This window comes from Falco rusticolus, chromosome 1 (genome assembly GCF_015220075.1).
Source record: "Falco rusticolus isolate bFalRus1 chromosome 1, bFalRus1.pri, whole genome shotgun sequence".
In the NCBI taxonomy this organism is placed as follows: domain Eukaryota; kingdom Metazoa; phylum Chordata; class Aves; order Falconiformes; family Falconidae; genus Falco; species Falco rusticolus.
In genome coordinates, this window is record NC_051187.1 from 51,213,173 (window position 1) to 51,238,693 (window position 25,521).

The 25,521-nt window shown below is 42.5% G+C and overlaps 2 protein-coding genes across 2 annotated transcripts in view; one reads left to right on the forward strand and one right to left on the reverse strand.

Annotated features, from left to right (window-relative positions):
- The first annotated feature begins 132 nt into the window (after positions 1-132).
- Positions 133-21,799, forward strand: POLR2B (RNA polymerase II subunit B). Its single transcript, XM_037379122.1, has 25 exons — positions 133-303; positions 543-615; positions 2,309-2,459; positions 6,928-7,040; positions 7,305-7,524; positions 8,425-8,583; positions 9,636-9,800; positions 10,336-10,532; positions 11,324-11,443; positions 11,805-11,991; positions 13,183-13,326; positions 13,628-13,767; positions 13,874-13,985; positions 14,439-14,593; positions 14,858-15,056; positions 15,166-15,334; positions 15,855-15,951; positions 17,331-17,425; positions 17,714-17,964; positions 18,052-18,141; positions 18,418-18,525; positions 18,983-19,096; positions 19,190-19,350; positions 20,722-20,917; positions 21,548-21,799. The coding sequence occupies exons 1-25, from the start codon at positions 285-287 to the stop codon at positions 21,635-21,637; spliced, it is 3,525 nt and encodes a 1,174-aa protein (XP_037235019.1). The 5' UTR covers positions 133-284; the 3' UTR covers positions 21,638-21,799.
- IGFBP7 (insulin like growth factor binding protein 7) overlaps positions 21,745-25,521 on the reverse strand; it is a 17,997-nt gene continuing 14,220 nt past the window's right edge. The window contains 3 exon segments of the mRNA XM_037405631.1: positions 21,745-21,994; positions 23,554-23,680; positions 24,775-24,891. Coding sequence (XP_037261528.1) covers positions 21,975-21,994; positions 23,554-23,680; positions 24,775-24,891 — 264 coding nt within the window. The 3' untranslated portion in view covers positions 21,745-21,974.

Consider the following 25,521-nt stretch of genomic DNA (forward strand, 5'->3'; position numbering starts at 1 on the left):
GGGGGGAAGGGGAGGGGAGGGCAGGGCAGGGGAGGGTAGGGCAGGGCAGGGCAGGGGGCGGCTGCCAGCCGCGCGTGCGCAGCCCCGCTGCCTTCTGGGAGACGGCGCGCACAGCCGCCCCGCCCCGCCCCGCCCCGCCCCGCGTGTGAGGTGCGCAGGCGCCGCCGTGCCGCGCTCTCGCCGCCGCAGTCCCGGGCCGTTGGGCGCCGTTCCCCGCCAAGCCCCCAACCCCCTCCGAGTCCCGCTTTCGGCCGCCGCCTCCCGCGGCTCATCCCGCCGCCACCATGTACGACGCCGATGAAGGTGAGGGTGCCGCGGCTGCGGGCCGTTCCCCGCTGGGCCTTTCCCGCGGTTCAGGCCGGCGGGGAGGGAGGGAGCGGGGCGGCGGGGTGGGGGGCACGGTGGGGTTTCTGGGCTGCCGGGGGAGTGCCGGGGGGTCCCTCAGGATCCCTTCGGTCGCCGTGTGCCGGCGTCGCCTCAGCAGGTGAGGAGGGATGCGGAGGTGGTGGGAGCTGGGCTTAAGTGTTGTGCTTCCACGGCAGATATGCAGTATGATGAAGACGATGATGAAATCACCCCCGACTTGTGGCAAGAAGCCTGCTGGATTGTTATTAGGTGAGCTGCTAAAACTTACTTTTCCTCACACTTCAGCTATACGAGCCCTTGGGCTTACAGGTGACATCCAGTTCGTTCACTACACGTCACAGAAGCTGCAGGCTTGGTTATGCTGAATATGGTGTGTTGTAGCATGTTCAGAGCAGAAGGGCTTTAAGCAGAAGCAGCAGGGTTGTCAGGGGTTAAGAAGCCCTACTGATCCCTGGTGGGATAGGATGCGCTGTTTCGAATGAAGTAAGAAGTGATTTTGATTCCATACCAAGCACGTGCTTTTGCCCACCACCCTCACAGCTGATGCTGGTATGAGAAAATAGATACGTGGCTTTTTCACTGTGTTATGTTTTTCTAGCGAGACATGAACAGGCCTTGCAGCTCCTTGTGACTGTTAAAGAGTGGGATGCTGTGTGGAACTGAGTAAAAAGTGTTTTTCTTGCTAAGTGCATAATTTGTAAAATGTATATGACTGATGCCTTAGAGTAGCAGATGCAAATGAAAGAATAGACCCGTGGGTTTGGTCCCATAGGCAATCTGGATGGAGAGCAGAGATGAGAAACTTTGGAGGCAGAAGGAGATCTTTTCTTTTGCAGTCCAGTGGAAAGTGCTACCTTTGCTTTCAGTCAGGTGAGAGGTAATTAAGGGAAGTCCTTCAGCCAAAGCTGCACATCACTCCATATGATGAAACACTTCTTTTGCTGTGGAGGTGACCAAGCACTGGTGTGGGTTCCCCAGAGTCTCTGTCTCCATCCTTGGTAGTATTCAAAACCTCTCTGGACATGGTCTTGGGCAGTCAGCTCTAGGTGACGTTGCTTGAGCAGGGTGAAGGGACTCCAGAGGTCCTTTCTAACCTTAATTGTTCTGTGATACAGGTTGCCCTTCCTCTTTCCCCTTGTGCGATAGGGGAGTGTGCCAGCAAGATTCACTGTGGCACAGAATGATAGCCAAGGGTGTGTTGTCTTCTTTGGTGAAGCCTGAAGTTATTGGTAGGGAGATAGTTCTTACATTTTCTCTAGAGATCTTGGCAGCAACGGGGCAGAAGCTGAGGCAGTGCAGGTTCCCTGGCTGTCTTCAGGAATGTGAGGTAGAGGAGCTTGCTGGTAGGAGCTAGTGCAGCAGACATGTTTAGGTCATCCCATTAAAAGTTAGGATGTGGGTCTTCCAATTTAGACTTTGATTTTTACTGTTAGGTTGTGCTGGGTTGAAGCTAGGTGACACAAAGGCTAAGGCAAATCTGGAGGAGTGAAGCTGGGAATCTCTGTGTGACTGGAACAGAGGGTATCCAAGCTAAGGAAAGTTCTGAGAATTGTTACTGACTTAGGGGTATGCACTCAGATTACTGCAGCTTGCAAAAACAGTTAAAGCAAAGTAATTTACGTACATTATTGAAAACTAAAGTGGAAGCTGCTTTTGCTGAGGTTTGTCATGATGCTTCCCTTCTAATTTAAGTAGATTGTGCGTACAGTTGTGGCTCAGACAAAAGGTGGCAGCATGTCTGTCTTTCAAGCAGTGAGAGAATTGTTAAACATTTTTGAGCATCTGTGTTTGAAACTCTTACCTCAGGAGAAGTGAATGTGTTTGATTCTGTGCTGTATTTCATGGAGTTCGGATTATTTTGTAATATATCTTAAGTTTGTTGATGTATGAAGTACATGAATAAAATTAAGATCTTTTATTCATTAATGGCTTTTTTTTTTAGCTCCTATTTTGATGAAAAGGGTTTAGTCAGGCAACAGTTGGATTCTTTTGATGAGTTTATTCAGATGTCTGTGCAGAGAATTGTTGAAGATGCTCCACCAATTGATTTACAAGCTGAAGCCCAGCATGCCACAGGAGAAGTGGAAGAGCCGGTAAGTGGAGACCCCCAGCAAAGGTGATGTGTTTTTACAATGTAAAATTATTTTAGGTGGGTTTTATTCAACCCCCCCAACCCAAGACACAGAAATAAGTCTGAGTTATGACACTGCTTATGTAGTCAATAGGACAGAAGTATGAACTCCTTGGAGTCTATGAGATACATGGACAAGTTTCCAGATAGTCAGGTACATGGCTGAGAAACATGTGCAAGAGCTTTGTTATCTGTAGAATCAAACTTTCCTCTCCTGTAGAGTTACTCTCTCTTGCTGGTTGAGTTGAGAATTTGTTGGTTGCGTTGTGAGATGACCAAGAACAACTGGCTGCTGCAGCTCATGTTTTCAGTTACTGTATGCAACCGCATTGACAGGGATGCTACTACTTGCTCTACTGAGCAAGTCAGATAGCCAAAAGCAAACGATATTTTGGTGGGATTTTGATTTTCAGTAGCTTTACTGTGGCAATAAAGGTTTATAGCTGAAGAGTTCTCTGTTAGCTTTCTTTGGCCAAAATTAGGTCCAAGTTTTCAGAGTGCCATTGCTTGTCACCTTCCATTGGCACGACATTCCAAAAGGAGAACAAATTATCTAAGGTCTATGCTGCATGACGGCTCTTCTACAATGTGTGTAGGAGGTGTGTCCACCTTCTACAGTGTCTATGGTGCTTTCATCTGTGTCCCTCATGTGGTGTGATCCCTGTTCCATAAGTGCAGATAGTGATGATCTGTTGCCCTGCTGTCAGTCACTACCTTGCTGCTTCCCTCTAGAGATTTAATGGAACTTTAGGACACCCAAGCATCGAATGTGTTACATGTTTTGGCTGTTCCTTTGTATCTTTTGGTTGGCAGACAGCTATCCTGTAGAGAGAATAACAGATTTCTTTTAGTTTGTTAGACAAACAGTTCTTAAACATTTATCTCCCTGTAATTCTTTTTATTGATTCTTCTGTTATTCTGTGGATATTATTGTGGAATTCTCTAGCCGTGCAGTTGTGTAGTTGCTATATGCACTGTAAGTGATTATGGTTCAGATTGCAAGCATCATTTGTGCCTGGCTTCTTTTTGCCCAAAAGCTACTATTTTACTTTCTCAAATCAGAGAGGTTAGTGTCTTACTCTTATTTAGCAAATTAAAGTTCTTAGGAATAAGTCTAGATATGAGAAAAAGGAAACTTGCTTTTTCCTTCAGAGTCACTTGCTAGCAATCTCTTGCCTTGTTTGAAGATACTGGATTAATTTAAGGAGGCTGAGTATATAGGATTAATTAGACTTTTTGTTTCTTTCTCCTGACGCTTCAGCCTCAAATTTTGAAGGCAATTTAGAGCACATCAGAGGGTTTAATGACTGTGTTCAGAGATAGGAATCACAGTAAATGAGTTCTCCTTGAGTGCTTGCCTGAGAACTTGGGAGACTTGGTACTATGCAAATCCTGGAAAAAGGTATTTCTTTGGGTAAGAATTGAGAGAAAATTTTTGACCTACAAAATATTTGCCAACAAGGCTCTGCTACCTACTATTATAGGAAGCTTTTGTGCCTTATAAATATCAGATTGTTTTCAGGTCTTTCTAACAATTCAAGTCTTAAAACTGATCCTATAGAATCATCCTAAGAACTGTTCTTACCCAACTTGCTGTGTTTTCAGTTATTGATAACGGTTATTCTTCTCCAGTAACGGTTTTAGTTAATAGTAAGTGAGAGAGAAGATAGTGAATGGAGAATGCTAGTTACTAGTATATCTTGGGGATAGAGCAGCAATGACTCTTCAGTTTGTCTGAAAGCTGTGGGGTTTTTAATGAATTGATGCAATAATCCGTTTAATCTCTAGAGGAAACAAAACCACTTAGCACAGATGTTAAAAAGGTGGTTCCTGTGCCTCTGTGCAAGACAAAACATATGGGATAGATAATTTGCACTTTAGCCTTTAATAATGAGTCCAAAGAAAAGGCTGAATATAAGGACTTGAAAATACATTTTAGAAAGGCTAAAGCCACTTGTGACATGAACCATAAGCCAACATTTTTTTTCTCTGCATTGGAGCTTGCTCTGCTAGAGCAAGTGTTGCTTTGGTGGTGTGCTGCAGCAGAGTCCTTATGGCTGAGATAAGGTAAAACACCTGCATGGAATTCAAGTTTTGTTTTCCTAATAGATACTCTCAACTGGCTTCTAGGCAGATACTTAGGTGGGGTGGCAGCACTGTAGTTCTTTATTTGTGTTAGTTTCTATTCTGCAAAGGGACATGGTGGGAAATAGCAACTTGAAAGGCTTGTACAACGCTTTCTTCAAGCTGTATACATGCAGGTCTGGTGATCTGCTTATGTTTCTTTGCATGTGTGGATTTTGGTCTGTGAAGGAACGCTTCGTGAGTAGCGTGGCTCATCTCTAGGTCATTTTACATGTAAGGAGGCCAAGAGCCAAGCTGCCTCGGCATGCTTGTGCATCAGGACTGAGACCACACGTATGAAACACTTGAACAAAGCTACTGTTGGGTAACTGCTGGCTTGCTTTTAAGTTCTAACTCCCCCTACCAGATACACAAGTGCACTTTGAGTATTGTTTTAAAACTTTTACCACTTTATTTTAAATGCAAGGTGAACTGAATGCTCTAAATCTCCTTGCACTAGGATTCTGAGGAGTGAGTGGCTCTCGGAGCAAAGTGAAGAACATGAGAATTGTTTGGTTGCTGAAAGGTATCTGTCCTTTCATCCCCACAGTTTCACTGTAACACTTGAAAAGATTTATGTGGAACTGAAATAAAGCTATTGAGATGTTTTATACATGGGAGCAAAGCTTTATGAAGCCTCACGCCTTGTTTGATATGTCACTATCTCGTATGTGTTGAAGCAGATTCACCTTTTTATGTCATAAACCCAACAGTTTTATTTATTTACATAATAAATATCAAAGTAGACATATGCATGGCATATTCTGTTTGTTAATATATTTACAGACTTGGAAGATTTTGAGTTTGTTAGCTACTTTGTAGGAAGAAGACCTTTTCGGGTACTTTATTCTTCTCTTACCAATGTTTTTGACCCTTCAGTCTCTTTTGTTTTTTTCATTAATGAGGTGTTCAGAAATTATAGAATCATAGACTCATTTAGGTTGGAAGAGACCTTTGAGATCATCAAGTCCAACTGTTAACCCATGACTGCCAAGTCCACCACTAAACCATGTCCCTAATGCCACTTATAGGCATTTTTTTTAAATAGCTCCAGGGGTGGTGATTCTACCACCTCCCTGAGCAGCCAGTTCTAATGCTTGACCACCCTTTCAGTGAAGAAATTTTTTTTAATACCCCATCTAAACCTCCCCTGCTGCAAGTTGAGGCCGTTTTCTCTTATCCTGTTGCTAGTTATCTGGGAGAGGAGAACGGCCCCCACCTGCCTACAACCTCCTTTCAGGCAGCTGTAGAGAGCAACAAGGTCCCTCCTGAGTCTGCTCTTCTCCAGGCTAAACAGCCCCAGTTCCCTTAGGTGCTCCTCCCTAAGACTTGTGCTCCAGACCCTTCACCAGCTTTGTTGCCCTTCTCTGGACATGCTCCAGCACCTCAACGTCTTCTTTGTAGTGAGGGGCCCAAAACAGGATTCGAGGTGCAGCTTCATCAGTGCCAAGTACAGGGAGACAATCACTGCCCTTGTCCTGCTGGCCACACTGTTTCTGACACAAGCCAGGCTGCTGTTGGCCTCCTTGGCCACCTGGGCACACTGCTGGCTCATGTTCATCTGGCCACCAGCCAGCACCCCCAGGGCCTTTCCCACCAGGCAGCTTTCCAGCCACTCTCCCCGAGCCTGTAGCATTGTGTGGGGTTGTTGTGACCCAGGGGCAGGACCCGGCACTTCTCCCTGTTGAACCTCATGCAACTGGCCTCAGCCCATTGATCCAGCCCATCCAGACCCCTCTGCAGAGCCTGCATGCCCTCAAGCAGATCAACAGTCCCCTGCAACTTGGTGTCATCTGCAAGCTTACTGAGGGTGCGCTTGATCGTGTCCTCCAGATCATCGATGAAGTTACTAAACAGAACTGGCCCAAACACTAAGCCCTGGGGAAGACCACTTGTGACTGGTTGCCAGCCAGATGTAACTCCATTTACCTCCGCTCCTTGGGCTTGGCTGTCCAGCCAGCTTTTTACCCAGCATAAAGTACACCTGCCATGAGCAGCCATTTCCTTCAGGAGAATGCTGTAGGAGACAGTGTCAAAGGCTTTACTAAGGTCCAGGTAGACAACATCCACAGCCCTCATTCACTAGGTAGGTAGTCTTGTAGAAGATCAGGTTTGTCAAGCAGGATCTGTCTTTCATAAACCCTTTGCTTTGAGTAGTTTTTTGATCTAGTAATCTGGAGGGGGATTGTTTTCGTACCTTCAGCTGAGGACATGTGGCAGCATTGATTGTTAAACTTTAGGGCCACTCTTGAACAACCAAAATGGATGTTTCTTCCAGTACAGGTAAATGTCTTTTTATTTTCCAGCCCCGGTATCTGTTGAAGTTTGAACAAATCTATCTCTCCAAACCTACACATTGGGAAAGAGATGGAGCACCCTCACCTATGATGCCCAATGAAGCCAGACTGAGAAACCTTACGTAAGAATGAACTCTGTGGTGGATAAACACAAAGAAGGACTGGCTCTGCATTATTTATTGATAGTCTTTTTCAATTTATTAGTGCCTTGAAAATGTAATAATTACTGCTGTATTTATATTTTGATGTCTAGTTGTTAAGTCCAGGTGATGATTTGGTAATAATGGTTAATATACCAGTGAGTGCTTGAATAACTGCATTCATTATCTTCTGTACAACCTCGAGTAATAACTGACAGATAACACAGTGGTGTTTTCATTCTGTAGGTATTCAGCCCCCTTGTATGTGGATATAACTAAAACAGTTATTAAAGAAGGGGAGGATCAGTTACAGACACAGCATCAGAAAACTTTTATAGGAAAAATTCCTATTATGTTACGTTCAACATACTGTTTGTTGAATGGCTTAACTGACCGTGATCTTTGTGAACTGAATGAATGCCCGCTTGATCCTGGTGGCTACTTTATCATTAATGGATCAGAAAAGGTAAGGGATTATACCTTCCACAGCCATCTTTACAGACACTCAAGTTCTGTTACTTGTTTCAATACGTTTTGCCATAAGGATAAGCACTCTTATTCCAGTGTATCAAGGTTACTCTAGGCGCTTGTGATCTTGTAGAAAGATGGGCTTTTAGTCCTCTGTCAGATATTGAGACACCTTTTCTTCTCTGAGGCATGCATCCCTTCAGTTTCACGAACTGTTTTGCGTTGAATGCCACTAAGTATTCTAGATATTTTCCTTTCCATTTTCAACATTGCAGAGGAGCATGCACTCTAATATGAGGTACTTCTTCACTCAAGAATCTCCTCCAGTTTGTTCACAGCTGTGTAGATACATTTTGTTCTAAGAATAGGTTCTTCCCTCCATTGCTGTGGATTCAGCTTTAGCAAAATCATATCCTGACCACGCTTGTGCCTCACTAATGAAACTGCTGGGTTTTTTGTAACTGACACTTGGGCAAACACAGCAAAAGAAATAGAATTGTATTTTTTTTCTTGGGGAGGAAAAAAAAATAATCTGGCTTTGACTGTCAGAGCTGGGATTAAAATTTAAATGCCTCTGTAGTGCTTTGGCCTTGGAAACAGCGAAGTGCTTTATCAGTGTTGTGCCTAAAGCTAACAAAAGTGTCTCAGCACAGCTAGTAGATGTGGTAAGTACATCATAGAGAACAGTGTTCTCAGAGGCTTTTATTTTGGTTATTCTATCTTATCTAGGTGTATGTTTTGCTTAATACTATATTTTTAAAATGTAGTGTAATCCATTTGAGTTTGGCAAATTGACTTCATGCTGTGCGGTGCTCTTAAGGCACCTAAAGCACTGTACTTGTTACTTTCAACATGCCCTTTTGTCAGTTATTTACTAATGTTTTTGTTTCTAACACAGGTTCTGATTGCTCAAGAGAAAATGGCTACAAACACAGTGTATGTGTTTGCAAAGAAAGATTCAAAATATGCGTACACAGGAGAGTGCAGATCTTGTCTGGAAAATTCCTCTCGACCAACAAGTACTATATGGGTTAGCATGCTGGCCAGAGGTGGGCAGGTATGCCTAAGCGTTAATTACCCCTGCCCTGGGGCTTACAACAAAGATTGTGTTAGGAGTTTTGTTACTGTCCTTTCTCTTCGTGTTATTTACCTTTGGGATTTGGAGAAGAGATTGCTTCTGATGCTAAGTTGTAAAGAAGGTAAAATTAAATGAAAATATATTGTTTGTCACAGATTACGCCTGTCTCTGGGACAAATAATTTGAGGATTGAAATGAAGACTCCATTTGTGGCAGGTTTTAGAGCAAGGCTAAAAAACAATTTTAGTATTACTGTAAATGAGTTTTTAGAAAATCCAGAGAAGCTGAGTCCTGGGTTTTTTTGACAAAGGATGAGAATAGGAGCAGGGACCCTGTCTTTGCTGACGGCCAAGCTAGTGTTTAGATGTGTTTTGCAGACCACATATTAATTCATATTTAACATCTAATTGTGCCACCTGTGAGGGGCAGTAAGTGCTGTTCATCACTTCAAAAGCAGAAGGTACCAGTACCCATTTACCATTGCACTGATGTTTGGAAACTCCCAGGCATCTTCCAAGAGTAACTTTAATAGAAGCCTTACACCACTCTAGCTCCTGATGGCTGGGGCACTCTTTAATGGTTGTCCCTCAGCATTCCACAGTGTTTGTTTCTTTCTGGGAGGAGGGAGCAGCTATTGAATAATTGCAAGAATGGAGAGTCTTACATAGTGGATTAGAAAAGCTGGGCTGAAGCTGACAGAAGGAAACATGGATGGGATTGCTCTTTGCAAATACATAAAGGGAGAGAAATGATCCATATGGGTGAACAAGTAGTAGTACTTAAATTCCTTTGTATCAGCAAAAACCTTCCAAGTTTTTGCAGACTTCTAAAGTTAGAAATGTTTTTAAAATAAAAAAGTCACTACTGGAGTAAAGTTTCAGAATAGCTCCTTAGCTGGCCTGCTGAGAAGTCATGGTTTCCTGCAGTGCTTGAATAAATACACTTACGATGCATCATCCAAATCCAGAGAGATACACTTATTAAAGGCAAGGTCATTTAAGACTAATGTATGTTTTTCCCCATCTTTTCAGGGTGCGAAGAAGAGTGCTATTGGTCAGCGCATTGTAGCGACTTTGCCATATATCAAACAAGAAGTCCCCATCATAATTGTCTTCCGTGCACTAGGCTTTGTGTCTGACAGGGACATTTTAGAGCACATCATATATGATTTTGAAGATCCAGAAATGATGGAAATGGTAACATATGTTAAATAAGTTATATCCTGGCTTGACATTTGGTGATGTGTAGGTGTGGCTAATCATCATTCAAAGTACTGTTCGTTTTCCAATTTAAATGTATTACTTTATTGTTTTTGTGGGATGCCTGTTGGAAATGTCAAAAGTTCTCTGCCTAAGCCTATTCTAATGAGTATTTTAAGTGAACAGAGTGCAATGGACATTTCAAAGAGTTAATATGTATTTGGAGAGGTAGGGTCTTATCCTGCTGCCATTGACTAATTGTAAAATCCTGATTTATACCTGAAACAGCAACAGGCCTAGAATGTAGTTGAATGAGAACTATTTTCAGATGTCTAAACTATTTTTGTGTGCTTCCTGCATGCTCCCTTACTGTTTTCTGCTGCTCTTGAAAGAGCTACTACAGTAAAGCCAGAAAGAACTGGATTGATAATTAGCAGTTCCTGAAAAGAATCGTTAGCAAACTACTGCATAGTTTCTTTCAACTCCAACAGGCACTAGATACTACAGGATTTTGCTGTATTTTGTGCATTAGGTCAAACCTTCTCTGGATGAAGCATTTGTCATTCAGGAGCAAAATGTTGCTCTAAACTTTATTGGATCAAGAGGTGCAAAGCCAGGTGTCACCAAAGAAAAGAGAATCAAGTATGCTAAAGAAGTCTTGCAGAAAGAAATGCTCCCGCACGTTGGTGTCAGTGACTTCTGTGAAACCAAAAAGGCCTATTTTCTAGGGTATGTCAATATTTTTTGTCACACAAAAAATTGTTCAGGGCACATGGACCCTGAACACAGATTTTATTCACATACATGGCTGGAAGAATGCACTGAATGGTAGTTTGTTTTTAACTTCAGCCTTCTGGATACTCAGTGATAAACTTAAGGGCACTGGTATATTTTCATAGCTGAGAAAATGCAAATGCTGATAACAGGAAAAAAAATTAAACAAAACAAGCCTCTAGCATGTTCTGAATCTTAAGTTAGATATGATGTCAGTGATAAGCCTCTAACACATTCTGGATCTTAAGTTAGATATGAATGTCATTGATGATTCTTTGACATCACATTGCATGGACCACACATAGAAGTTGATAACTAATGTGTAGATAATTACGGATAAGCTGTCTGTAATGTAGACCCACTCTAAAATTACTAGCACATCCTTTTGATCGCTGCTCATTGGTATGCAGATGAACTGTAGCATCAGGAGACTTACCATTTTACACTTGATTCTATGAGCTTAAACATAGCCTGTATTACAGTACAGGACAGACATGCAGCAGAAGATGCATTATCATCATGATGTAAAAATTTAACTTCTCTCAGTAGTTACCTGAACTTTCAGTGTGTCATTCACCTCTAAGGACGTAGGTGCTGAAGAGGTCTGTTTTAGGACATAAGTATCCTAAAGATCTAGAATGGACAGCCTCTAGGAAACAGTTCACTTGATATATCTATGAAAGCATGTAATCTTTGTTGTGACTGTCTGCTGTCAGTTTAAAACATAAACTATCTTATTTGCTTAGGTATATGGTTCATAGATTGTTGCTGGCAGCACTGGGAAGAAGAGAGCTTGATGACAGAGATCATTATGGCAACAAAAGACTGGATCTTGCTGGGCCACTGTTAGCTTTCCTGTTCAGAGGGTAATTATAATTTATACATTTTCTTTGGACATAATTAATGGTAGAGGCATTGCCAAGTCTGTGCTTCTAAATTAGTCAGACTATTCTGCTGCCTCTGATAGTCGGTCTTCGGCTGCACAGCCTGTATCTGATTAGACTTTTTTGTGGAGTGGGTACTTTAACAGTAAGTGGTTAGCATCAACTTGTTTTGAAGCATATTTTGTGCATGTTCACAAACAGGTTAATTTGTTGTGGGTTTTTTTTCCTCCTCTAGTTACAAATTACTTCTTTTCAGGAGGCCAGCGACATTTTTTCCAAATAGTGCTGAGTAAGCTGAATTGCTACTGTACTGTTTAATCATGTTTCTTGGCATCTTCTACAGAATGTTTAAGAATTTACTGAAGGAAGTGAGAATATACGCACAAAAGTTTATTGACAGAGGGAAAGATTTCAACTTGGAGCTGGCAATTAAAACAAGAATTATTTCAGATGGTTTGAAGTATTCGTTGGCAACTGGCAACTGGGGTGACCAGAAGAAAGCTCATCAGGCCAGAGCAGGAGTATCTCAGGTACAATAGCTGAATAAGGCATGGTAATACTTGTCAGTTTACAGAGGAGTGAAGCTATATCATGGAAGAGTTTAATACTGCTTGGCAGCCGTGAATATTGTATGTTAAACAGAACCATTTTTAAAAGGAAGCTTTCATAGCTGAAACAGATGAAGATCCAAATAGTTGAGCCCAGTGTGGGGTTTGGGGGGGGTTTGTTGTTGTTCGGTTTTGGCTTTAGCTGTTGTGTTCACTGCTAAACAGTTGGTGTAAGTCTTGTAAAGGCTTCTTGTGTTACAGCATATGCTTGTGTGCCTGGTCAAGTCCTAGTCCCAGGGAACCTTTAGGGAGGATGGATTTCTTCACTTTAATTACTTCCAGTGCTTCACAGGTGGTTAAAGAAACTTGAGTGACACCTTGTAATATAAGTTATTCATTCCATACCTAATGACGATGAGCACTAATTTTATTAGCCCAGAGAAGTGCTTAGTTGAGCCTGTTTCTCATAAAAGTGGAAACAGGAAAGAGGTGACGGTTTTTAATGCTAGCACATTTTGTTGTCAGGAGCCCTGGTGAGATCATTAATTTGGGGAGAGCAGACTTAGGAAAGGGGCAAAGATGGTAGCTGTCCCTGGATGGTATGTTGTTGGTGTAGGAGGGGCTGGTTTGCTTTTTAAATAAACTCTCACATTTCAGGCTGTAAAAATAAATTTTCTTAAATTTTTGAGAAGCCTTGAGCAGACTCAGAGAAGAATGTAAATGCTGATTTGCTTGTGACAACTAAATTGTTAGTGTTTCAAACTAAGTTTGAAAAGATCTGTATCATTGTACTGGTAGCCCCTCCTGGTGAAAACACAGCTTAAAAAGTATTTTTACAAGTATCACTCATTCTAGTTACCTGATCAGAGTAAGCTATACTACAAAAACCAGCTCTCTGCTTGGATAACTGTGTTTATGCTGGGCTTTGCTGTGGTATAAGCATGCTCTGAAGACTTCTGTCATTACAACACCGGTTAGGAGCTTGTGATTTTAAGGGTAAACTTAGTCTAAGATTAGTGGAGGTGAACTGAAAAGTGTAGCTAACAAAAATCAGAGCTATTTTAGTTCAAGTACATCATTTCTAGAGGGCATTGATCCTTTGCTCTAATGTATCATGATGCCTGTCCACAACACACTTAAACGTTGACTGACTGAATTCCTTACTACACGTAGGTGTTAAACCGTCTGACTTTTGCATCTACACTTTCCCATCTGAGACGCCTGAATTCTCCAATTGGTAGAGATGGTAAACTAGCCAAGCCCAGACAGCTGCACAATACACTGTGGGGGATGGTTTGCCCTGCTGAAACCCCAGAGGTAACAGAAGTAATATTTATGTCAGTACTTAGTCATGTCTAACTGCTTTTATCTGCTAGTCATTTTATAGCCGTGGCACTTCTGATGATCACTTGCACTTGTTTTATTTTTTTAAAAAACTGCTGACATGAATATTTAGCCTTGTAGCTAACTCTGAATTTGAATGGTAGAAATTAATGAAGTACTTTCTACATAGCATGTTTTGTGTCCAGTTCCTTGAGGACTTGAAGTTTTAAGTCCTTGCATCTTCTTGGGGGATCTCTTTATTTGGAAATGCAAATTAACTTTGTGTTTCTACCAGGGTCATGCAGTAGGACTTGTGAAGAACTTAGCCCTGATGGCTTACATTTCTGTGGGGTCTCAGCCGTCCCCAATTTTGGAATTCTTGGAAGAATGGAGTATGGAAAACTTGGAAGAAATATCTCCAGCAGCAATAGCTGAGTATGTGCAAGTGAAACCATTTAAACAGACCTAAGCTTTTGCTCCTGCACAACATTTCAAGTGTTTGGGGTTTTTGTTTTATTTGTTTGGGTTTCCCTTTTTCTAGTGCTACCAAGATCTTTGTTAATGGCTGCTGGGTAGGAATACACAAAGATCCAGAGCAGCTCATGAATACCCTAAGGAAGCTCCGTCGTCAGATGGACATCATTGTGTCAGAGGTATAAATTTTACATAGAGTTTGGGTGTCTTTTTAGATGAGAATGATGTCTTGATACTATTTTGCAAGTTCCAAACAGCATTATTTGCAAGTCTCTTTCTGAATATACTTCACATTGCCTGGAATTTTTTTGTTTTAGGGATTTTGGAGGGGTTGGTCCTTTTTGGGTTTGTTTGTTTGTTTGACGTTGTGTGTGGTTTCTTGTTTGGTTGTGGGGTTGTTTTATTCATTTTGGGGGTTGGATTTTGTTTTTTTTTAAGAGAGGATCCAGTTGAAAAAAACAGTTGAAAACACTCTTTTGAAATGCTTCTGTTTGTAGGAGTGTTAATGTTCTGTGTTGCTGCTAGCACCTCTGAGGTCTTTGCTTTAGGGAGCTTTGTTATCCTATTTTGTTTTCTGTAGTTCTGATTGCAGCTAAGACTTTGTACTCATGGAGTGCTGCTTTCTTGTACAGGTCTCAATGATTAGAGATATTCGTGAGCGAGAAATCCGCATCTATACTGATGCAGGCAGAATTTGTCGACCTCTTTTAATTGTGGAAAAACAGAAGTTGCTGTTGAAGAAGAGGCACATTGACCAGCTGAAGGAACGAGAGTATAACAATTACAGGTGAGATATGCTCCTGAAGTTCACTGCGAGTCTCATTTTCCATTTTGGAAGCTGCAAGTTCCCTCAGCTTGGAGAGAGAAATGTTTAAAGCTTTGTGCAGCACAAAGATGCTTTCTCTGCCTAATTAATTTTTATTAGTTTAATTAATTTTTTTATCACACTGAGGCAGTGCCAGTAATAATAAGCTAGGGAAGGCCTTGTTCTTGTTGCTGCTGAAGAGAATAATTTTATGTTAGCTGAGTATTTCAGACACTGGTTATTCAGTTGGCAGGATCTCGTGGCCAGCGGTGTAGTAGAGTACATCGATACGCTGGAAGAAGAGACTGTGATGCTGGCAATGACTCCCGATGACTTGCAAGAGAAAGGTGTGGCATATTGTTCAACATACACACACTGTGAGATTCACCCATCTATGATCCTGGGAGTATGTGCATCTATTATCCCGTTCCCTGATCACAACCAGGTCAGTGCATCACTTCTGACATCCTGCTTTTAAAGTTGATAGAAAACCCACAGATGTATATGTAAAGAGCTTTACATACATATATACTGATCTTCCCTTGTCTGTCTAGTCTCCCAGGAACACATACCAGTCTGCTATGGGTAAACAGGCTATGGGAGTTTACATTACAAACTTTCATGTTCGTATGGATACACTGGCACACGTGTTGTATTATCCTCAGAAGCCCCTTGTAACTACACGCTCCATGGAGTATTTGCGATTTAGAGAGTTACCAGCAGGTATGTTGTTAGTTAATGTTTAATTAATAATTAAATTAATAATTAAAAATAAAAATTTAAATATTAAAAAGTTATTAAATAAAAATACTACGGTTTAGTTTAAACTATGTTACAGATGTTGTGTGTAGAATACCTGAATATTTAGCAAATGCGTGTAATTTAAAAATTAATTGTAAGTTAAAAGTTAACTTGTAGCTGGGCACCTAGACTGCAAAAAATAACGTTGCTCGTGTTGCAGCTGTAATCACTTCATCCATATAAGTCTGCTAAAATCTTAACTGGAAAAAAATGCATTTGCTGTATCTGTATTTGCTAGTTCTTCACAAGGGGTCACTCTTGACTCTTTTCTACCCAAAGTTGCACTTGGTGATACTACATGGGTTTTGTGTGTGGGATGTGGAGATTTTATTTTAGAAAGCACAGAACAGCTTCACTGTAGAGAATACAGCTTACAGAGTTACAAGTAATGCCTGTTTGGTATGTGTGCATCCTGTCAAAGTATTTGTTCTGTGTATTATAGGTATCAACTCGATTGTAGCCATTGCGTCATACACGGGCTATAACCAGGAGGACTCTGTCATCATGAACCGTTCTGCTGTTGACAGAGGCTTCTTCAGGTAAGACTTTGTAATATTTTTTAACTGCTTGGAAGAGAAGGGGGGGAAAAAAAAAGGTATACTGAATTGTCCAGAGGCTCAAGAAAAGTTTATCTTATACTGGAAGACACTATTTTCCAGATCTTTCTAACCTGAGAAGCACTTTAGTATTTTTTTCTTTCTTTTTTTTTTTTTTTTTTTTTTTTAATGGGGGTGGAGAGAGCAGCACAGTGAAAATGGTGAAATGTGCATCTTAGCAAAACACAGTGAGGAACGGTTCATCCTTTGTGTAACCTGACTTCCCACTTTGTCTTCCCAACTCTTTCATTTGGATCTTTACTACGTTTACTGTTCTTTGTACGATAGTTAAATGAAAAAATATTTGGACTCCTTGCTGTTATATTTTCATATAACTCTTGCCAGTTATGAAAACAGTTATGAACTCCTTAATGGCAATATTGCAGCTTTGTAATACAGTCTTGTCCTCAGTAGCGTGACAGTTGCACCAGTAAAGATTGGCAGGTTCCTCTCCTTAGTAGACCCTGCTGTTGGGACAACTGATGTGACTTTGTGCATTATAATTTTTAGATGGCTGTGCTTAGCTGTATAGCTGGTCAATGGGTTTCTAGTTTTGCTCATTTTCTTCTTTTGTCCAAGTTGAGCCCCAGAAGTGTGTGCTTGGTATCTTGGATCTACTGCCTTCCAACGTAGAATAAGTATGAGACTATTAGACTTTTACGGCTCACATGAATCTTTTCTAGAACCTCCTGTGTGCAGTAGAACAATTAAATGTGGATAATACTTATCTGAAAGGCTGTGGCTTTGGTGTGCTGGCAACTGATGCAGCAAACAAAAACCCTTAAAGCCCCAGAAAAAAGCCTGTTTAAATTGAAAGTTTTCCACTACAGCTCGGTTGTACTGAGTGTGGTACTGCAAGGTAGCAGCAGAAGCCTAAAAATGCTTGCAAAATGGCAGGTATAAGGAGAAAAGTAATACGAAAATGGTATGGTGAAAATATGAATAATCTTTAGGAATAAATACTTCTGAGATGTCCAAAAGTCTCTGCCATTCATCAAAAATTAGCGTGCTATCTATAGGTACTTTGGCAGTATATGAAAAGTGACCAGCAAAATGCCATCTGAAGCTTTTTTGTTTGGTGAGGTGTTTTTTGGTTTTGTGTCCATCCCCACCTTCCCCTGTGTCGTCCTCCCCCGTGATGGTCAGATTAACAAGACTTTAGAGGAAAGGCGGTGTGGCATATGAACATTATTTGTTTTGGTTGTCATTAGTAACAGTAGCCATAATAGTGGTAAAAGGATGATTCCAGTGAAATTGAGATGCACAGATGAGGAAAAAATGATGCTGGTTTCACTGGAGAAGGCTTTGTAACTTTGTTTCAGATCTGTGTTCTACCGCTCGTATAAAGAGCAAGAATCTAAAAAAGGATATGACCAAGAGGAAGTCTTCGAAAAGCCTACACGTGAAACTTGTCAAGGTAATACACAGGAGAGTATGAAGGCTGAGGTTTTAAATGAAATTTTTGTGGGTGAGATTGTTACTGCTGTCAAACTGATTCAGTCTTTATTTTGGGACCTACAAAATAGCAGAAATGTCTGTATTAATAGCATAATACATCAGTGTGAGATATTTGCATAAAATTGTCTTTAGACATTTTAGCAGTCATCTAAAGTTGCAAGCAGATTTGTTGAATTTCTACAGAACATCAAAGTCAGTATGTTGAAAAATTTGGGAGTCTAACTTCTTTTTGTCTCTTTTCCCCAAGGTATGAGACATGCAATCTATGACAAACTTGATGATGATGGTTTGATAGCACCTGGGGTACGTGTGTCTGGGGATGATGTGATCATTGGCAAAACAGTAACGCTGCCAGAAAACGAAGACGAACTGGAAAGCACTAACAGACGTTTCACAAAGAGAGACTGTAGCACTTTTCTGCGAACTAGTGAAACTGGCATTGTAGATCAGGTCATGGTAACCCTTAACCAGGAAGGATACAAGTTCTGCAAGATTAGGGTGAGCACTGATGTGTGTGCTTTCTACTTTTAATTATTTTTATTCTGTATTTAAATTACCAATTGAATATTTTCCTATGGCTTACAGGTACGCTCTGTGAGAATCCCACAAATTGGAGATAAATTTGCCAGCAGACATGGTCAGAAAGGAACTTGTGGTATCCAGTACAGGCAAGAGGTAATTATTTTTATTTTTTTTTTCTCTTTCCTTCTTAACATTTTATCTCTGATCTTCTTAGCATTGGAACTGCCTTCAGTGAGTTGTCTGTGGAATATGTACTTGGGCACATTGACTTAAATTTAGCTAAAGTATTTTTTAGAAGGGGACACAGCTGCTTCTTACATGGTACTTCAGTGCCTTTGAAATGCTTTAAAAGATCTAATCTGAATCCATGCAACTGCTTATCTTAAAGCTGATATTCTGGGAAGTACTGACTCTGTTTCCCTGTTCTAGGATATGCCTTTCACCTGTGAAGGCATCACACCTGATATAATTATCAACCCCCATGCCATCCCTTCCCGTATGACCATTGGTCACTTGATTGAGTGTCTTCAGGGGAAGGTAAGAGGAATCTTTTACACTGCATGTCTAAGCAATGTGATTTTTTTTTTATTTTATTTTTATTTTTGGTAAAGATACTACTCCTTAGTAGGTGTTGATCCACTAAAAAATAAGGATTGTTCTCCAGTTACTTGATAGCAAAAGCAGGTTTGTTGGGGAAGACCAACAGTCCTGTAAATTTTGTCCAGCATGTCAGACTTAAAGTGTGCAGTCTGATCTGCTGCTTTTATTTCAAATATTTCCTGTGACCTAGAAAAAGGGGTAGCAATATTGATGATACTGTGCATTTTAAAGAATCTCACTATAAATTGTATAGCTGATAAACAACCAAGAGAGGGTACTGTCACAGGCATGGAAGCTCAAGTTCTGGCATTAAGAGTTAAAACTGAAGCAGCTTAGTGTTGTCTAACCAGTCCTTCAGAAATCTGACAAGCTTTTGCAAATACCTTCTCTGTAGGTGTCTGCAAACAAGGGAGAAATTGGTGATGCTACACCTTTTAATGATGCTGTGAACGTGCAGAAGATTTCCAATCTTTTATCAGATTATGGCTATCATCTAAGAGGAAATGAGGTATAATCAAAATATCAATTCACTGTAACTTTTTTAATATACATTTGATGGATAGTAAGGCTTATGATTCAGTGATTGCATTGACTGTTTCAGGTCCTCTACAATGGCTTCACTGGTCGCAAAATCACATCACAGATCTTCATCGGTCCTACATATTATCAGCGGTTGAAGCACATGGTAGATGACAAAATCCATTCTCGTGCAAGAGGGCCAATCCAGATACTTAACAGACAGCCCATGGAAGGTAGATCTCGGTAAGGATGTTTATTAGTTTCTATACAGTGTTTTCTTTTTCACTGATGTTTTTAGCCCTAAAAATTAGTTGCCTCAGCTTTGCAGCTAGAACTTCATTAGCTCACCCCAGTTAGCTACCCATTTTTGTGTGTTTGGCTTAAGATGATGTACTGGGTGCAGGTGTCAAGGTTTTGGTAGCAGGAGGTACTGCTGGGATGGCCTCTCTGAGAAAGGACCAGGGACCCTGTGCTGGACGCAGCCAATTACAGCTGGCTCCAACAGATCCACCACTGGCCAAAGCTGAGCCCATCAGCGATGCCGGTGGTGCCTCTGTGGTAACATACTTAAGAAAGGGTAAAAACCAGTGTGCAGCAGCTGTGAGAGAAGAGTGAGAAAATGTGAGGGCAACAGCCCTGCAGATACCCAGCTCAGTGAAGGAGGGGGAGCAGGCGTTCCAGGCACTAGAGCAGAGCTTTCCCCTGCAGCCCATGGTGAAGCAGGTTGGTCCCCCTGCAAGTTCATGGGGGACCATGCCAGACCACCTCCAGCCTGTGGAAAGCCAATGCTGGAGCAGGCTCCTGGCAAGAGCTGTGATCTGGGGGGGGGACCTATGCTGCAGCAATCTGTTCCTGAAAGATTATACCCCGTGGGAAGGGCTGAGGCTGGAGCAGTTTGTGAAGGACTATCCCATGGGAAGGACCCCATGCTGGAGCAGAGAAAAAGTCTGAGGAGGAATGTGTGGCAGAAAGGAGCTGTTACGGACTGAATGCAGCTGCCGTTCCCCCTGTGACCACAGGGAGGGGAGGAAGGAGTTGGGAGTGAAGGAGCAAAGTTGAGTCTGGGAAGAAGGTACAGGAGATGTTTTTAGTTTTGTCCTTGTTTCTCACCATCCTACTCCATTTTTAATGGGCAATAAATTAAACTAACTTTCTCCATGCTGAGTCTGTTTTAGCTGTGATGGTAATGGGTAAGTGATCTCCCTGTTTTTATGTTGACCCACGAGCTTTTCCATCTTACTTTTTCCCCGTCCTGTCAACATGGGGGAGAGTGCTGCTTGGTAGGCACCCGGCAGCTAGCCAGGGTTAAATCCACCACAGATAAGCAGAGAATGATTTAATTGTTTACCTCATTTTGCTCTACAGTTGTGCTGTGCTGTTCGCTGTCTGACATCTGCTTTAGAAATGCTCAGCAGCAGTTACAAATTACCGTGTTCGCATTCTCCCTACCAGTTTTATTCTGAGTTGTTACAGGAAAATTAATGCAGAGCTTTACTCCTGCCTTGTAATACTGCTGTTGTGTTTCTGATAAGTTACTTGTTCCACCACTAAGAACTGACGTATTTTGCCAATGAACTCAAAAGTTGAGGCTTTTTTTTCCTCTTTTTTTTTCAGTGATGGTGGCCTTCGTTTTGGAGAAATGGAACGAGATTGCCAGATTGCCCATGGAGCAGCCCAGTTCTTGAGAGAAAGATTGTTTGAAGCTTCAGACCCATACCAAGTCCATGTCTGTAACCTCTGTGGGATCATGGCGATTGCAAACACAAGGACTCATACCTATGAGTGCCGGGGATGTCGTAATAAGACTCAGGTACGTGTGGTCTTTTTAAGCCAGAATCATGGGAATTCAGAGCCATTGCCCTTGTGACTGCCCCCATTAAGATATTTATGCTTGCAGAGCTGGGTCCCCATGGGAGGTCTTTTGTGTTGCACTTTTTTTTTTTTTTTTTTTTAAAAAAAAGTGCTCTGTAGTGTGTACAGAACTTGGTTACAGAACTATGTCAGGGGAGAGTGGCATCAGAGATAAAAATAGTTGCCTTAAACAGGCTTGTCCTGCTAGGGACTTTAGCGACTCTTAACAGTGGCATTGGGGTTACTGAAGAGATGTGTGCTGGAAATCTTAACTGCATCTACTGCACATCGGGCACACTTTGTTATGCGCATGTTCCCTTGTTCAATGGCTCTTGTTTAAGATCAGCTCCCTTGGCTGCAGGTTTTTCATTAGAAATGTGTTCTGGCTAGCTGCTCTGTAGCTTCTACAGACAGTCTCTAGCTTTCCTCTTGCTTTGTTGCTGTCTGTGAGTAACTCCTGTTAAGTGTTTTCATGGGTAATTTCAGATTCACTTTTGAGCCAAAAACTTGCCAAGTGATTTGTGTAGAGGGTGGTGGAAGTTGATGATTTTGGGGTGCTTATCACAAGCCTTTTGAAATCTCTTTTCAGATATCTTTGGTTCGAATGCCCTATGCCTGCAAGCTCCTCTTCCAAGAACTGATGTCTATGAGTATTGCACCTCGTATGATGAGCGTTTAGCCTTTAAAAGGGCTCTCTGCTCTCATCTTTTTGTTTTTTTTAAAGTGCTCAGGTTTTGTTTCATTTTGTGTAGGTTGCGTTTCAAATAGTTTTACTCATCTGCTGTGTGCTGTTCAAGAGTACGTTTATTTCCTGTAAATAGAATTAAAATTTGTAATCAGACTTGTGAATTTCTTTATTTGTGTATCTGTGAAAGAAGTATGCAAGCAAATTGGTAATCAAAGAATAAGGAACTTAAGAGGGAATGATTAGTGAGCCAGAAAAAGCCAGAGGTTGCAGCTTTCCAAAATACTAATCTGAAACTGTGTGTAAGTGAAAGTCCTCACATCACACCACATCACAGCTCTGCACCATCATCTGTGGAAAAACAAAAACATGTTATGCTCTGTACTGTTCCAAGGGGCAATATCACAACTTGGGCAGTAGCACAGTGCACAGGTTTTCTGATGTCTTAGCTGACAATGTGGTCCTGACCCCGTCTTTCCTTCCTTCCTTCCCTACCGCAGGACTACAGCAGCAGGGGGATGGTAACAGATGGCATTTTTCTGGGCTGAGATCACCTGGACATGGGACACAGACTCCCTAATCCCTGTAGTGTGTAGCTGTGATGTCTTGACAGTTTGTTCAATTAATGTTATCACTTTCCTTTAAGGCATTGTGGACTGCCAGTTTATTGTTTAGCTACAGCATGCTTACTTGAGAGCTCTCCTACAGCTGAAAAGAAACAGCTGTAACATGCGGTGTGCATACAAGGAATAAACCACGAGGCAATACGCTGTGAGACTGCAGTACTGCGTAGAGCTGCTGCGAGAAGGTGAACAAACACCTTCTATTCTGGGGTGTAGGTAACGCTGCTCATATGAGGCACAACTCAGTAAAACTCCATTTCATTCACATCCATAAATAAGATGTTTGAAAAGGGATTAAGAGACTAGCTAAAAACCTTTAGCAAAGTTCCTACACGTAAGGGATACTGGGATTAATCTACTTTTATTTCAATGCCAGGTGCCATTAATATTCTCCTAAAGGAAGTTGTGCAGCTACTCAGGGATATAAGGATACAGAAAATCAAGACTATATAGTTTGGATAAAGTTACTGGGATTAAAGCTAAGGATTATATCCTGAAAGTGAATTTGGACAACACAGTATTCTCTAGCTGGATGCTTTCTTTCCAGTGCCTCTGCCTCTAGCATGGTCACAGTCACTGTTCCAGCTCTCTGCATTTATTCTGAAGCACACATGGCTGTGGCACTAAGCCATCCTCTTTGCAGCTGGAATCAGGGTGGGTGGTTTGCCATCAGCTTTGCACACAGCCTGGTACAGAGGACCTGGGTTTGAAAACTGGCTGCAGGGTAAAGGCTTCAGGTCTTGCCTGGAGGCCTGCTGTGGTGTATCTATACCCTCCCCGGTTTGACACCGCAGCATGGAGAGAGAATGGCAGGGACTGGGATGTTTCTAGGATGAGGAAGAATAAGAAAGTGCAGGGATGTGGCAGGAATTTTAAGTGCTTGAAGTTCCCCCTCTGTCTTGGGGCTGGTTGTGTCACCAGCGCTCCCAGGAAAGATGGGCAGGTTTGGAAGTGTCCAGAAAGCACTAAAAAGATAAATTTAGGTCTGGAAAAACACTGAAAGTCATTTTGTAAGAACCCCAAAAGGTGTTTTTAATTTGGTATCTTTATCTCCAGTACTTTACAGCAGTTGGGGGGTTATTTAACGATCCCTTGAGAACTGTAGCAGCTGAGATTTACTGGAAATGTTTTGTCAAACCCTGTAAAAACTGCATGTTAGACTGGTATTTCTAGTGTGCCTTCCCCCCCCCCTGCAAAAGGCATTAAAGGGAGGTGGTCCTTCAGTATGAAATAACTGAGCAAATTGTTAGGGGACAGAGCTGCTGAGTGTTCAGCCACGCTACCTACCTTTGGCCAGGGCTATTTCATGCAGAGCTTCCACAACATGGATTTTTGCAGAAGCTGTTGCCTCTCCTTTGGCATTTGATGCATGACACTCATATTCTCCAGCATCCTCTTTGCTCAGAGGAGATATCTAGGGAAGAAACACACACCCCCCATCGCGCAGTAAGTATCCTGTGCATAGGTAAAGCTGATTCTGTTTTAAGATATCTTCTGTAACCTGTCAATTGCTGGAGACATAACGAGATGACCAGAGTGCATGAAGTAGCAGGTTAACCCTTAGGAACCCCGTGGTATTTCTTCTGCTTGTCCTCAACAGTCTGGTGTGGATTGCAGTGGCTCTCTCCAGCGGGGTTTGGGACAAGCACCCACTCCCGTGGATCGGCCCAGCTTTCTTTGCTGCTGGGCCAGGCTCCATGTGGTGTAACACTCCCTCCTTGTCTTCTGTTGCCTCCCTAGTTTGGAGATGTCAGAGCACTGCGTGCTTGGTAAGGGCAGGGAGAGAGGAAGAAAAGGCCTTCCTACAATACGCTCAATCCAGTCGGTCAGTTCAGCAAAAGCACTGGCTCAGACCCTTCCTTCTCTCCCCTTGTTTCTACCTCTGCTCTTGCAAACACACCCTAAGCTGTGCTCCCCTGCTGCCAGCTTCTCTGCCGCTGGGAACCATCTTGCAATTCCCTTACTGGGATGCACAGCAGCTCCCTCTGATGTGTGGCAATCACCGGTTAGCCTGCAGGTACGATTGTAGCTCCGGGGTCTGTTGAGTGAGAGCTGATGGCTTCTGTGCTGTGCTAGTCTGAGGCAGGTGATGTGCTTTGCTGAGGAAAGGCCAGTTGTGCCAGATCTACAAGGGCTCCTCAGCTGTGGGTGGCTCTTAGGGATGCGTTGCATCTGTACTGATTCCTTCCTAGACAGGGCAAGTGTCTTTCCCACAAATGGCAGCAGGAAAGTAATGACATACAGAAAGGAGATTTTTTTTATTTAAGGCTAGCCTTCCCTGATCACAGAACGCCTGCTTCTGCATGCTAGATGGAGGTGAAAAACTGCAATGGATAAGGCTAGAGCCAGCAGTCTTCACGCCTTACCCTTCATGCCTAATTCACACCGGTTGTTTTCCTCTAAATGCCCTGTCCATTGCCATGTGTCTTCTGTACAGTTCTTTGTTCATGACCTGTTTGCAAACTGTCCTACTGTTTGTGCAGCTCTATGCATACAGCAAGTACTTACGAGCACCCAGCCAGTCACTTCATGTTTCTCAGGGCCACCTCGGGTCTGGATAGCCAAGTTTTCCCGGTCCCCAGGCAGAAGCTCCATCCTCTGGACACCATACTGTCCCCGAATTATCTAAAAAGAAGGGCAGGAAGGGGTAAGAATTTTGGGGCTAATTTACGCTAGAACTGGTGGGACCATACCTGCACACAGACAAGACCAATGCTAGTTTCACATCAATGTGTTTCAGGCAGTAGCAGTGTTTTTTCTAGTGCCAGCGTTTCTTCTTGGCCTCCGTGTGCTGCAGCCCCAGCACCCCAAGTGCCTCAGCATCTGCACTGAGGCTGCATTTCCCTGGCCTCGGACGGAACGGACAGAGCAGCACAGCCTTCTGGCGTGGATGGTGCGGGGCAGTGGGGCGTGCGAACGTGCCCTGCACTGACTGGGTCTGACAGAACTCGTGCTTGTTCCCAAGGCTGTGCTTAGCCGGGAAGCGGTGCCTGTGCTGAAGGAGGATTTGGCTGCCTGCAGCTGCTGGTAGCCATACCTCAATCCAGTGCAGCAGGCTGGAGGAGCTGCCTTCTGGCTCAGGACTGCGAGGACAGCAGGAGATGACTGATGTCCTTGTTTGGAGAGGCTCCCCTGCAACTTCCCTGATGATCAGGCTGTTTAGCGTGACAGTAGCAAAGAACTGAGTGTCTGCATGTCGCTGCTGGAATGGGCTCTCCCTGCGTGACCAACAGGCCACAGCAGCCCTGTAGGTTT